The 16,191-nt window shown below is 36.1% G+C and overlaps 1 protein-coding gene across 2 annotated transcripts in view; it reads right to left on the reverse strand.

Moving 5' to 3' along the window:
• Positions 1–16,191, reverse strand: part of LOC133652640 (semaphorin-4C-like) — a 317,761-nt gene that overhangs the window by 26,062 nt on the left and 275,508 nt on the right. For both annotated transcript variants that reach the window (XM_062051606.1, XM_062051607.1), the window contains 2 exons: positions 6,557–6,655; positions 6,193–6,289 (listed from right to left, as the gene is read on the reverse strand). In XM_062051606.1, the coding sequence (XP_061907590.1) occupies positions 6,193–6,289; positions 6,557–6,655 (196 nt within the window). The remainder of the gene's footprint in view (positions 1–6,192; positions 6,290–6,556; positions 6,656–16,191) is intronic.

A 16,191-nucleotide genomic window follows, 5' to 3' on the forward strand; every position in this document is an offset into this window, starting at 1 on the left:
CTCCTTTTAGAGGCTATATTTTATCACACAACTTTAGTATGTTTAAAGTCCGTTTCTATAGTTATTAGCTATTGTGCTCAAGCTGTATTTTTTCTATCTGTGCAAGGACAAAACTTCTTGTCTGAGGGGTGGCCTCAGCCGCAGATGTTATCTTTGTTTTAGCCCGCTAACAGCCAAGGACTTCAAGGACCTCAACACAGATAAGACGACAGCACACAGACGAAGCAGAGACAAGGTGAAATCACAAGGCCCCCAGCACATTCCGTCACGTATTGTGCGCACTGTTTGCATGATATGTATGACCACTCCTTTTAGAGGCTATATTTTATCACACAACTTTAGTATGTTTAAAGTCCGTTGCTATAGTTATTAGCTATTGTGCTCAAGCTGTATTTTTTCTATCTGTGCAAGGACAAAACTTCTTGTCTGAGGGGTGGCCTCAGCCGCAGATGTTATCTTTGTTTTAGCCCGCTAAAAGCCAAGGACTTCAAGGACCTCAACGCAGATAAGACGACAGCACGCAGACGAAGCAGAGACAAGGCGAAATCTCAAGGCCCCCAGCACATTCCGTCACATATTGTGCGTACTGTTTGCATGATATGTGTGACCACTCCTTTTAGAGGCTATATTTTATCACACAACTTTAGTATGTTTAAAGTCCGTTTCTATAGTTATTAGCTATTGTGCTAAAGCTGTATTTATTCTATCTGTGCAAGGACAAAACTTCTTGTCTGAGGGGTGGCCTCAGCTGCAGATGTTATCTTTGTTTTAGCCCGCTAACAGCCAAGGACTTCAAGGACCTCAACGCAGATAAGACGACAGCACGCAGACGAAGCAGAGACAAGGCGAAATCACAAGGCCCCCAGCACATTCCGTCACGTATTGTGCGTACTGTTTGCATGATATGTGTGACCACTCCTTTTAGAGGCTATATTTTATCACACAACTTTAGTATGTTTAAAGTCCGTTGCTATAGTTATTAGCTATTGTGCTCAAGCTGTATTTTTTCCATCTGTGCAAGGACAAAACTTCTTGTCTGAGGGGTGGCCTCAGCCGCAGATGTTATCTTTGTTTTAGCCCGCTAACAGCCAAGGACTTCAAGGACCTCAACGCAGATAAGACGACAGCACGCAGACGAAGCACAGACAAGGCGAAATCACAAGGCCCCCAGCACATTCCGTCACGTATTGTGCGTACTGTTTGCATGATATGTGTGACCACTCCTTTTAGAGGCTATATTTTATCACACAACTTTAGTATGTTTAAAGTCCGTTGCTATAGTTATTAGCTATTGTGCTCAAGCTGTATTTTTTCTATCTGTGCAAGGACAAAACTTCTTGTCTGAGGGGTGGCCTCAGCCGCAGATGTTATCTTTGTTTTAGCCCGCTAACAGCCAAGGACTTCAAGGACCTCAACGCAGATAAGACGACAGCACGCAGACGAAGCAGAGACAAGGCGAAATCACAAGGCCCCCAGCACATTCCGTCACATATTGTGCGTACTGGACCTGCTTTGCATGATATGTGTGACCACTCCTTTTAGAGGCGGCCTCAGTGATGTTGACTAGGGAACTCCTGAATAAATAGAGAGGGACGCGGGAGCTGTACATTAGAGCAGTGGTCCCCAACCTTTTTGTAGCTGCGGACCGGTCAACGCGTGAAAATTTGTCCCGCGGACCGGGAAATACAATCATGTGTGCTTACGGACTGTATCCCTGCAGACTGTATTGATATATATTGATATATAGTGTATATATTGTGTTTTTATGTTATTTTAAGTAAAAAAACAACAACAAAAAAACAATTATTTTTTTGTTTTTTGTGCGGCCCGGTACCAATCGGTCCGCGGACCGGTACCGGGCCGTGGCCCGGTGGTTGGGGACCACTGCCTTAGAGCGTAGGGCGAGACTGTGACTAAGTGTGCAGCTCCATGCGTTCTCCTCATGAGCTAAATTGAACTCTGTCTCTGCATGATTCCTTGTCTGTTTAATAGATGTCATCAGTGTTTGAACCTGACAGTATTACCAGGTAAGTCCATTGACAAGCAATTTACTATGACCACCTGGCCAAAACAGCATATGGAGCGAGAACTGTGGTACCAAACTATTCGTTAGTACCGTATTTTTCTGACTACAAGGCGCACTTAAAATCCTTTCATTTTCTCAAAACTCAACAGTGCGCCTTATAACGCGGTGCGACTAATGTACGGAATAATTTTGGTTGTGCTTACCGACCTCAAATTATATATTTTGAATTAAATTATAATGAATTTATATTATATATTATATTATTTGGTACAGGGTGAAATGATAAGTGTGGTCAGTAGATGGCAGTCACACATACGCGATGCGTGTAGACTGCCTTCAGAAGTCTGACTCAGGCTCGGGAGCCCTAAATGAGGTCAAAGTTAAAAAGTAAGAAATTAAAAACAAATAAAAACAAAAGGTTACAATCTGTGTGGCACCTACCATATTTTCAGGACTATAAGGCGCACTTACAATCCTTTTTTTCTTCTCAAAACTCGACAGTGCGCCTTATTGTTACTTTTAGTTATTAAAAACAATATTATTTGTATAAAGTCTGAAGCCTGTGTTTTATTATGATCATACCAACTAGAAGCACATTTGCAAAATAATTAAATGATCACAACATTTTATGTTTTAAATTTAGAAAAAAAAAAAAAAAAAGACCCCTTTTAATGCGCCCTATAATCCGGTGCGCCTTATATATGAAAAAAGATCGAAAATAGACCATTCATCGGCAGTGGGCCTTGTAATCCGAGGCGCCCTATTGTCCGGAAAATACGGTAATTTTTTTAGCCACCGTTTGGAAAAAAAGTTGAATCAATATAATTAGCATCAAAGCATTTCTTATTGTGTCAATCCAACTCTTTATACTTACACACACACACACACATACACGCACACAAGCACACACACACACACGCTTATATTTTTTACCTTCTTGAGACCTCCGAAAAATCATCTTTAGGACCACCTTTTGTAGATATATAAAGATTTGTATTTACAACATCAATATTATATACATACTATGCAAATATAAAAAAGGTAAGATTGAAGTCAATTATTATTTATTGAATTTTTTGTTTGTAATTGGTTTTTAATCTTCATTATTTACTTCAAGTTATTACAGTATGTCTCGATATACATATTTTTGTTAAATTTTTTAAATTAATTTTGGCCAAAGTGGGGCGCATTTCAATTTCTTCCACACACTTGTTATTTCATATGTTGGCCAGAGAGAAAGAGTCGTAATTCTACTCGACAAAAGTCACAATTTTATAAGAAAACTGTAAATATTGGCAATATTATAATAATAATCTGAATTTTACTTGGCAAAATGATGAAAAAAGTCATAATTTTACTCAACAAATGTCACTATTTTACAAAAACAACCAAAAAATTGGCAATAATGTGATAAAAGTCAGAATTTTATATGACAACTGTCACCATTTTGCATTAAAAAGTAATAATTTTACATAAAAAAGTAAGTATTTTATGAGAAAATATTGCAATATTACAGAAACAGAAAGAATATGAGAAATTGTTCCCAGTTTTTTTAAGAAAAAAGTCGACACATTGTGAGCAAAAGACTGCTCTTAGTTTATTTATTTTTTATTCATTTTTTTTGTTTGTAATTTTAATACTATGTAAATATAAAAAAAGTAAGATTTTAGTAAATTTTATTTTATTTTATTTGAATTTTTGGTTTGTGATTGTTTTTTAATCTTCATTATTTACTTCAAGTTATTACAGTATGTCTCGATATACATATTTTTGTTACATTTTTTAAATTAATTTTGGCCAAAGCGGGGCGCATTTCAATTTCTTCCACACACTTGTTATTTCATATGTTGGCCAGAGAGAAAGAGTCGTAATTCTACTCGACAAAAGTCACAATTTTATAAGAAAACTGTAAATATTGGCAATATTATAATAATAATTGGAATTTCACTTGGCAAAATGATGACAAAAGTCATAATTTTAATCAACAAATGTCACTATTTTACAAAAACAACCAAAAAATTGGCAATATTGTGATAACAAGTCAGAATTTTATATGACAAATGCCACCATTTTGCATTAAAAAGTAATAATTTTACATAAAATTACCGTATTTTCCGCACTATAAGGCGCATAAAAACTTCCATTTTTCTCAAAAGCTGACAGTGCGCCTTATAATCCGGTGCGTCTTAATATATGGACCAATATTGAGCTACAACAGGTCTCGCAACTATGGGATGCATAACGTAAACCCAGCCTCTACTGTAGCGTCTATTCTATGCGCCTTATAATGCGGTGCGCCTTATATATGAACAACGTTTTAGAATAGGCCATTCATTGAAGGTGCGCCTTATAATCCGGTGCGCCTTATAGTGCGGAAAATACGGTAAGTATTTTACGAGAGAATATTGCAATATTACAGAAACAGAAAGAATATGAGAAATTGCTCCCAGTTTTATAAGAAAAAAGTTGACGCATTTTGAGCAAAAGACTGCTTTTAGTTTATTTATTTTTTATTCATTTTTTGTTTGTTTGTAATTTTAACACAAACAAAAAAAGGTTAGATTTTAGTAAATTCTTTTTTTGTTTTTTTTTTGTTTTATAATTGGTTTTTAATCTTCATTATTTACTTCAAGTTATTACAATATGTCTCGATATACATATTTTTGTTAAATTTTTTAAATTAATTTTGGCCAAAGCGGGGCGCATTTCAATTTCTTCCACACACTTGTTATTTCATATGTTGGCCAGAGAGAAAGAGTCGTAATTCTACTCGAAAAAAGTCACAATTTTATAAGAAAACTGTAAATATTGACAATATTATAATAATAATTGGAATTTCACTTGGCAAAATGATGACAAAAGTCATAATTTTAATCAAAAAATGTCACTATTTTACAAAAACAACCAAAAAATTGGCAATATTGTGATAAGAAGTCAGAATTTTATATGACAAATGTCACCATTTTGCATTAAAAAGTAATAATTTTATGAGAAAATATTGCAATATTACAGAAACAGAAAGAATATGAGAAATTGTTCCCAATTTTATAAGAAAAAAGTCGACACATTGTGAGCAAAAGACTGCTTTTAGTTTATTTATTTTTTATTCATTTTTTTGTTGTTGTAATTTTAATACTATGTAAATATAAAAAAGGTAAGATTTTAGTACTTTTTTTTAAATTTAATTTTTGGTTTGTAATTGGTTTTTAATCTTCATTATTTACTTCAAGTTATTACAGTATGTCTCTATATATATATTTAAATTTTTTAAATTAATTTTGGCCAAATTTCAATTTCTTCCACACACTTGTTATTTCATATGTTGGCCAGAGAGAAAGAGTCGTAATTCTACTCGAAAAAAGTCACAATTTTATAAGAAAACTTTAAATATTGGCCTTATTATAATAATAATCGGAATTTTACTTGGCAAAATGACAAATGACAAAATTCATAATTTTATTCAACAAATGTCACTATTTTACAAGAACAACCAAAAAATTTGAAATATCGTGATAAAAGTCAGAATTTTATTTGACAAATGTCACCATTTTGCATTAAAACGTAATAATTTTACATAAAAAAGTAATAATTTTACGTGAAAATATTGCAATATTACAGAAACAGAAAGAATATGAGAAATTGTTCCCAGTTTTATAAGAAAAAAGTCGACACATTGTGAGCAAAAGACTGCTTTTAGTTTATTTATGTATTATTTGTTTGTAATTTTAATAGTATGTAAATATAAAAAAGGTAAGATTTTAGTACATTTTTATTTATTTTTTTGTTTTTAATCTTCATTATTTACTTCAAGTTATTACAGTATGTCTCTATATACATATTCATCTAAAAATAACTAATGTTGGCCCATGGGGGCGCATTTCAATTTCTCACGCACACTTGTTATTTCATATGTTCACCAGAGGGGGAGCAATTTTAAAAGCGACACACAGTCAATTTGAAAAATCCCTCCTTTTTGGGACCGCCCTCATTTTGATAGATTTCACCACCAGGGGTGCAAATGAGACATTCTCTATTACATGCAATGTTATTGGGACCATGATTTATGTCATCACTTGTTCACACCTCCTCATATGGAAGCTACTTTTCCTTGTTGATGCCTCAAGAAGGGTAGACACACACACACACACACACAGGGTACTACTCACCAACTATTATGCCAGTGTGGCCCTTGGCAGGGTCATATGGACATTTACCCTTCCCATCTTCCAGGGGACTTGTGCTGAGAGTGAAATAATCTGCATTCTGTGGACACACACACACACACACACACACACACACACACACACACACACACACACACACACACACACACACACACACACACACACACACACACACACACACACACACACACACACACACACACACACACACACACACACGCACAGTAACAAGTAGTTTAATCGTTTTCTGCCAAATGTGAAACAAGGTTAAAAATGCAATCACATCAATCATGAACTTTCACACATTCATCTGGCCCACTGGTGTGTCCTCCTCATGGACACTTACCACATAGGTGCATTTGGGTTGGAAGGCATAGGTGCCACAGGTGTAGAGGTGTGTGTGGTTGTAGCTCTGGAGGAAGCGGATGTAGTTGAAGCACTCAGTCTGCGAGGGACATAGAAGGAATTGTTAGAATATGGCTTAATGTGGCTTATACTTGTATAGCGCTTTTCTACCTTCAAGGTACTGACTTTGACACTATTTCCACATTCACCCATTCACACACACATTCACACACCGATGGCGGGAGCTGCCATGCAAGGCGCTAACCACGACCCATCAGGAGGAAGGGTGAAGTGTCTTGCTCAAGGATTCACTCAAAATGATTGGTATCGGAAGTACAGAGCGCCAATAAACCTAATCACGTAATATCTACGGCTTTTCACACACACAAGTGAATGCAACGCATACTTGGTCAACAGCCATACAGGTCACACTGAGGGTGGACGCGTAAACAACTTTAACACTGTTACAAATACGCGCCACACTGTGAACCCACGCCAAACAGGAATGACAAACACATTTCGGGAGAACATCCGCACCGTAACACAACATAAACACAACAGAACAAATACCCAGAACCCCTAGCAGCACTAACTCTTCCGGGACGCTACAATATACACCTCCCTCCTACCCACACCTCAACCTCCTCATGCATGTCCAAAAATTCCAAGCTGCTGTTTTGAGGCATGTTGAAAAAAAAATAATGCACTTTGTGACTTCAATAATAAATATGGCAGTGCCATAACTTGAGTTGATTTATTTTGGAAAACCTTGTTAGATTGTTTAATGCATCCAGCGGGGCACCACAACAAAATTAGGCATAATAATGTGTTCATTCCACGACTGTATATATCGATATCGGTTGATATCGGTATCGGTAATTAAGAGTTGGACAATATCGGATATCGGCCAAAAAAAGCCATTATCGGACATCTCTAGCAAGAATCATTATATACACTTTTATTACTTTGTTTGTGGTGTGGGATATAAGAAAAAAGGACTAATCAGGTGATACTAGTTAAACCAAGAATAGCTAGCAACTGTGTTATGTTTGTTGTATCTGTGTACGTTAGTGTTGTCCCCATACCAAAATGTTGGTACCGGTACCGGCACCAGAATGTATTTCGATCATTTTCGGTACTTTCCGACACTTTTCTAAATAAAGGGAACCACAAAAAATGGCATTATTGGCTTTATTTTAACAAAAAAATCTTAGGGTGCATGAAACATTTGTTTATTATAACAAGTTTGTCCTTAAATAAAATAGTGAGCATACAAGACAACTTGTCTTTTACTAGTAAGTAGAGATGATAAATGCGTTAAAATGTAATATCGGAAATGATCGGTATCGGTATTTTTTTTTATCAGTATCGTTTTTTTTTTTAGTTTTTTTTTTTTATTAAATCCACCAACCCACCCCATTTACACTCATTCACACAAAAGGGTTGATTCTTTCTGTTATCAATATTCTGATTCCTACATTATATATCAATATATATCAATACAGTCTGCAAGGGATACAGTCCGTAAGCACACATGATTGTGCGTGCTGCTGGTCCACTAATAGTACTAACCTTTAACAGTTAATTTTACTCATTTTCATTAATTACTAGTTTATATGTAACTGTTTTTATATTGTTTTACTTTCTTTTTTATTCAAGAAAATGTTTTTAATTTATTTATCTTATTTTATTTGATTCATTTTAAAAAAAAAAGTACCTTATCTTCACCATACCTGGTTGTCCAAATTAGGCATAATAACGTGTTAATTCCACGACTGTATATATCGGTATCGGTTGATATCGGTATCGGTAATTAAAGAGATGGACAATATCGGGATATCGGCAAAAAGCCATTATCGGACATCCCTACTAGTAAGTAAACAAATAGTGTCATCAGTGAAGCATACACACAAATAGAGATGTCCGATAATATCGGACTGCCGATATTATCGGCCAATAAATGCTTTAAAATGTAAAATCGAAAATTATCGGTATCGGTTTCAAAATTATTGGTATCGGTTTCAATAAGTAAAATTGATGACTTTTTAAAACGCCGCTGTGTACACGGACATAGGGAGAAGTACAGAGCGCCAATAAACATTAAAGGCACTGATATCGGAATCGGTGATTAAGAGTTGGACAATATTTGAATATCGGATATTGGCAAAAAAAGCCATTATCGGACATCTCTACACACAAACATATTAAACAGCGGGCTTTCTAACAATTAGGGAAGTTTGTTTCATGTTTATCCTCCTACAGAAACTATATTACAACAAAAAACATATTTTTCGCCCCATTTTTTTCCCCATTTCCATTCATTTTTGAAAAAAGCTCCATGGAGCCACTAGGGTGCCGCTAAGATAGGTCAGATAGGTCTTTATTGTCATTGCACAAGTACAACGAAACTTTAGTTTTCAGCACAAACCCGTTCAAGATTAGACAAACAAACAGTGTACAGGGTTACAGAACAGGAACGCTGATGGGTCGCCATAAGGCGCCCCGTAAAAGATAAGAAAAAGTAAAAAAGCTGGGGAAGAAGATGAGTAAAAAAATACAATCTAGACTGGGCTCCAAAGGGGGTCTAGTCTGGAGTGGGAAAAAAACTCCATGCCATGCACACATAAACACGTTACATTTAATCACGACAAACTCGCAACAGAGGGGCGGGGAGTTGGGGCCCTGGAGGTCGACTGCTGCTGGGGCCCTGGAGGTCGACTGCTGCTATGAAGCGCTGCCATCCGACCATCAGGGGAAAACAAGCGGGGGTGAAGGCGTGGGGTGGGGGAGGGGGTGTGTGTGTATGTATATGCCCATTGTGTTGGGTGTGATGATGTAATGTTTTTATAGACTGAGGCCGATCTGCAAAAGTTCGACTCCAGGTGTCGTTGAGGAGGGAGGGAGGTCAAAAGCGTCCATCATTGAGGTGTCCTCGGGGGTGTCTTTCAGAACAGCCTGGTCCTGTTGTTCACAGCGTCACGGCCATTCGAGGGAGTCAAATCGTAGATTAGGATGTTTGTTTTCCGCGAGCAGACAAAACAATGACTTGTCTGTTCTATCCGTCCATGCGGGTGCTCTCAAATTCAATTCAATTTTCCTTTTCAGATTTTGTCAATTGCGTCGAGAGTCCAGCTGATCATTTCCAATGTCGGATGTTTAGATTTGAGGACAGCGCAAAGAAAGAGGCTTCAAAAAAGGTCAGACAAAAACAAAGAGAGCAAGCTGGGAGAAGAGGGAGCGGGAAAAAATTTGACCGCCCTCACCAGAGGCAAGACAGAAATATCGATAATAAAGAGCCGCATGTGGCTCTAGAGCCGTGGGTTGCTGACCCCCGCCTTATACAGAGTTTCGGTAATCATCATGAGCCTTGCCCCTTGCACATACTTGTTGGAGTATTACCTTCCGGACAGTACGACAATCGTTACCTTTGAAAAGTGAGAATATTTGACACAGTTGCTTCTTAAAGGCCTACTGAAATGAATTGTTTTTATTTAAACGGGGATAGCAGATCCATTCTATGTGTCATACTTGATCATTTCGCGATATTGCCATATTTTTGCTGAAAGGATTTAGTAGAGAACATCGACGATAAAGTTCGCAACTTTTGCTCGCTGATAAAAAAAAAGCCTTGCCCGTACCGGAAGTAGCGTGACGTCACAGGAGCTAGTATTCCTCACAATCCCCCGTTGTTTACAATGGAGCGAGAGAGATTCGGAGCGACAAAGCGACGGTTACCCCATTAATTTGAGCGAGGATGAAAGATTCGTAGATGAGGAACGTTAGAGTGAAGGACGAGAGAGGACGTATCTTTTTTCGCTCTGACCGTAACTTAGGTACAAGCTGGCTCATTGGATTCCACACTCTCTCCTTTTTCTATTGTGGATCACGGATTTGTATTTTAAACCACCTCGGATACTATATCCTCTTGAAAATGAGAGTCGAGCACGCGAAATGGACATTCACAGTGACTTTTATCTCCACGGCAATACATCGGTGACACACTTAGCTACTGAGCTAGCGTGATAGCATCGTTCTCAAATGCAGATAGAAACAAAAGAAATAAACCCCTGACTGCAAGGATAGACAGAAGACCAACAATACTATTAAACCATGGACATGTAACTACACGGTTAAAAATCCTCAGCCTGGTAAGGCTTAACAATGCTGTTGCTAACGACGCTAAGGCTAATTTAGCAACTTAGCAACCGGACCTCACAGAACTATGATAAAAACATTAGCGCTCCACCTACGCCAGCCAGCCCTCATCTTCCCATCAACAGCCGTGCTCACCTGCGTTCCAGCGATCGACGGAAGGACGAAGGACTTCACCCGTGGGTTTGGCGGCAAGCATCGGCTAGGCGTAGTAAGTAGTCCTTGTTGTGTTGCTGTAAGTATTGTACTTAGCCGCTAATACACCGATCCCACCTACAACGTTCTTCTTTGCAGCCTCCATTGTTTATTAAACAAATTGCAAAAGATTCACCAACACAGATGTCCAGAATACTTTGGAATTTTGTCGAAGAAAACAAGAGGTTTTTGTATCGGGTCCGATGGGGTCCAACCACTTCCGTGGATTTCGTGACGTCACGCGCATAAATCATATCCAAAGGAGTTTTTCAACCGGAAGTGTGGCGGGAAATTTAAAATGTCACTTTATAAGTTAACCCGGCCGTATTGGCATGTGTTGCAATGTTAAGATTTCATCATTGATATATAAACTATCAGACTGTGTGGTCGCTAGTAGTGGCTTTCAGTAGGCCTTTAAAACATGTCAACACAGGAACTAAAGTGGGGTTGTGTGTGTGTAGTGCAGGAGCCCAGCGGTGCTTTTTCTGGGGTCCGTGGCAAATAAACATCAAAGCTGCGTGGAAGGAATTGGTGACACACGCTTACATGTGTACTGCAGCTATGACTCACTCAGTACGTGGAGTTTAATGTTGCCGTGGAAGCGGCAGAGCCACATCCTGCCGGAGTGAGAACATTTCCATGATATATTTTTTAAATTCATTTTTACACACTCTGCAATTAGTTAGGATAATCAGGATGAAGCACGTCTGGCAGGCGGGGGCCAGTTTCAAGCGGATGGAATTACATTAAAGGAATGTACGAATATAACAGTACCAACAGCATGTGGTAATTCCTGAATATGCATATTATAAAGTGGTTTTTTTCCTCAATATTCTGCAGATTAACCACAGATGTTCACCAAGACAGGTGGGTATTTTTTTCCTTTGTCTGCATTCACAGCGCTAGGTAGGTCAGTAAAATAACAATTCAATTAAGACAGCAGGGGAATTATTCTTTAGTCCTTAAATAATGACTTAGGGCCTAATTTACTAAAGGTTTGCGTGTTGTTACATATTTATTAGAGATGTCCGATAATGGCTTTTTTGCCGATATCCGATATTGTCCAACTCTTTATTACCGATTCCGATATCAACCGACACCTGAATTTTTTTTTTTTTTTTTTTTTTTCCCCATAAAGAAATACAATCATGTCTGCTTACGGACTGTATCCCTGCAGACTGTATTGATCTATATTGATATATAATGTATATATTGTGTTTTTTATGTTGATTTAATTTTTTTTTTAAATTTTTTTTTTTTTTTTTTTACATTTTTTGTGAGGCATTAAAAGCCACAAAATGCTAGACAGAACATCAGAGGGTCAAATGTGCGAGAATATATAATGTATATATTGTGTTTTTTATGTTGATTTAATTTTTATTTTTTTTATTTTTAAAAATTTTTTTTTTTTTTTTTTTACATTTTTTGTGCGGCCCGGTACCAATTGGTCCGGTGGTTGGGGACCACTGTCCTACATGACAACAACTTCTTGAAGTAAGCATTTTTTGCATCTTGAGCGCAGGCTTGGGCAATTATTTTGCCACGGGGGGCCAAATTTAGAGGAAAAAGATGTGTCTGGGGGCGGTTATATCTGATTTTTAGCAACGCTAATACAAAACCTCGCAATAATGTCTGATTGAATGCTAAAAAACATTATGACAGACCACCTTAAAAAAACGGCATGGAATTTTACGTTTTTTTTTTTTTACTGGATGAGACACCCAGAATGTACATGAAAATAAAGAATGTGGGATTTACAATATTAACTATGACCGATAAAACATTGAATATTGACAACATATGAACATCACACCCCCCTTTCCATCCACATATTTTACAATCAAGCGAAACGCAACAAACACAGCAAAATATGAACGTGAAGGGTACAAAAAAAACTAATTAGATGACCATAGTAAATAATTAGATGACCGTAGTAAGTAATTAGATGACCATAGTAAATAATTATGTTACCATAGTAACTAATTAGATGACCATAATAACTAATTAGATGACCATAGTAACTAATTAGATTACCATAGTAACCAATTAGATGTCCATAGTAACCAAATAGATGACCATAGTAACTAATTAGGTTACCATAGTAACTAATTAGATGACCATAGTAACTAATTAGTTAAGGTTAAAGTACCAATGATTGTCACACACACACGAGGTGTGGCGAAATTATATACTCTGCATTCGACCCATCACCCTTGATCACCCCCTGGGAGGTGAGGGGAGCAGTGAGGAGCAGCGGTGGCCGCGCCCGGGAATAATAGGGAGGTAACGGGTCCCATTTTTATAGTCTTTGGTATGACTCGGCCGGGGTTTGAACTCACGACCTACCGATCTCAGGGCGGACACTCTAACCACTAGGCCACTGAGTAACTAATTAGATGACCATAGTAACTAATTAGATGACCATAGTAACTAGTATATCTGTCACGGTATGGTTGCAAACGGACGACTCAGGACAGGACTTGCAGGTAGGAACATCATTTAATTCTCAAAAAACACTCAAGAGGTACAAAAAACAGAAAACCAATCGCACTCGAAACTAAACTTAGCATAGGCTGGGGGACAAGCAAAACGTACGTGACGCGAGCATGAAGCAAACAAAGAAGCCAGACCGACTGACTGGCAAAGGCAGGCTTAAATCAGGGGTGTCCAAACTTTTACCGCTGAGGGCCGCACACTGAAAAATCAAAGCACGCGGGGGCCATTTTGATATAATTTCATTTTCAAAACCTATACAATATACACTTTTTTTTTTTAACCTTTGGGCCTCCCTCAAGTTAGGTCCTAGGGACCCAGAAGGGGTTCAGTCTTAAAAAAGGTTAAAAATAAGTCATATATTATTTATTAAACGCTTGAATCTCTAATTCAACTTCATATTTGAAGTTCGATCAACTTCAAATATATATATATATATATATATATATACATATATATATATACATATATATATGTATATATATATATATATATATATATATATATATATATATATATATATATATATATATATATATATATATATGTATATATATATATATATATATATATATATATATATATATATATATATATATATATATATATATATATATATATATATATATATATATATATATATATATATATATATATATATATATATATATATATATATATATATATATATATATATATATATATATATATATACATACATACACTACCGTTCAAAAGTTTGGGGTCACATTAAAATGTCCTTATTTTTCAATGAAGATAACTTTAAACTAGTCTTAACTTTAAAGAAATACACTCTATACATTGCTAATGTGGTAAATGACTATTCTAGCTGCAAATGTCTGGTTTTTGGTGCAATATCTACATAGGTGTATAGAGGCCCATTTCCAGCAACTATCACTCCAGTGTTCTAATGGTACAATGTGTTTGCTCATTGGCTCAGAAGGCTAATTGATGATTAGAAAACCCTTGTGCAATCATGTTCACACATCTGAAAACAGTTTAGCTCGTTACAGAAGCTACAAAACTGACCTTCCTTTGAGCAGATTGAGTTTCTGGAGCATCACATTTGTGGGGTCAATTAAACGCTCAAAATGGCTAGAAAAAGAGAACTTTGATCTGAAACTCGACAGTCTATTCTTGTTCTTAGAAATAAAGGCTATTCCACAAAATTATTTGGGTGACCCCAAACTTTTGAACGGTAGTGTATATATACTGTATATCTTTTTTTTTTTTTTTTTTTACATTTTATGAGCTTTTTGTCAAAATCCTATTTTTTGGGGGCAAAAATATAAAATATACAGTATTTTTCCCAAAAATATTTTCAAAGCGGAATATTTGATGTGAAGTAATTGGATCCCTAAATAGGTCAATAATTAATAGCAAAATTGATTTTTTAATTCCAATAAAATTCTTGGGGATCCAAAAGTGCCCCACTGAAAGAGGTCATGCATTTTTTTTTTTTAGCTTTTTTAATTTTACATTTTTAATTTTTACAATCAACACTTAAATCTCTATATCAGCTTCATATACAATATAATGTAATTAGTTTAGTATATTCATAATAACAATCAATATAATAATTAGTATTAGTATATATACTAATTATATATATATATATATATATATATATATATATATATATATATATATATATATATATATATATATATATATATATATATATATATATATATATATATATATATATATATATATAATTAGTAAGAATTTTTTAGAAATAATTTTCATATTTTTTTATTTGTATTTATGTCCTTTTTGTCCTAAAATCAGTCAATAATTCATAGCAACATTGATTTTGATTCATTATTATTTTTTGATAAATTATTTAAAAAAAAAAGTGTTATTAGATTCAACAATGCAACTTTTTCTGATTGCATTTCACCTATTTGCTCTTTCATTTAAAAAACGTTTTAGTATTTTTAGAATGATGTGCTGCGGGCCGGTAAAACATTATCTGCGGGCCGCAAATGGCCCCCCGGGCCGCACTTTGGACACCACTGGCTTAAATAATGTCTCTTGATGAGCAACAGGTGAGTGTCCCGAACACAAGAGGCAGGTGCAAACAATAAGTATCCATGGTAACAAACTCAGGAGGTTGCACAAACAGGAACTAAAGGAGTCCAAAACTAACACAAAACACAAAACATGATCCGGACCACGGATCATGACAATATCATGCAAAAGTGCAGATTCCAACCATTGAAATACTTAGTATTAGGGATGTCCGATAATGGCTTTTTGCCGATATCCGATATGCCGATATTGTCCAACTCTTTAATTACCGATACTGATATCAACCGATATATACAGTCGTGGAATTAACACATTATTATGCCTAATTTGGACAACCAGGTATGGTGAAGATAAGGTACTTTTTAAAAAAATTAATCAAATAAAATAAGATAAATAAATTAAAAACATTTTCTTGAATAAAAAAGAAAGTAAAACAATATAAAAACAGTTACATAGAAACTAGTAATTAATGAAAATGAGTAAAATTAATTTTATTTTATTTTATTTGTTTTATTAAATTAACATAAAAAACACAATATATACATTATATATCAATATAGATCAATACAGTCTGCAACAATGTCTCTCCTCCCGGTTGCTGCTTATACAGAGCGACAGGTGATTAGATAACAAGGCCCAGGTGGACCATCTACGCACCTGTCGCTGACTTCCAGGCCGGTCCTGGCACACCCCGCTCCGCTGCAGGCCCGCGGGCCACGCCCCCCTCCACAAAATATAATT

The sequence above is a fragment of the Entelurus aequoreus genome, linkage group LG06 (genome assembly GCF_033978785.1).
Source record: "Entelurus aequoreus isolate RoL-2023_Sb linkage group LG06, RoL_Eaeq_v1.1, whole genome shotgun sequence".
Taxonomy (NCBI): domain Eukaryota; kingdom Metazoa; phylum Chordata; class Actinopteri; order Syngnathiformes; family Syngnathidae; genus Entelurus; species Entelurus aequoreus.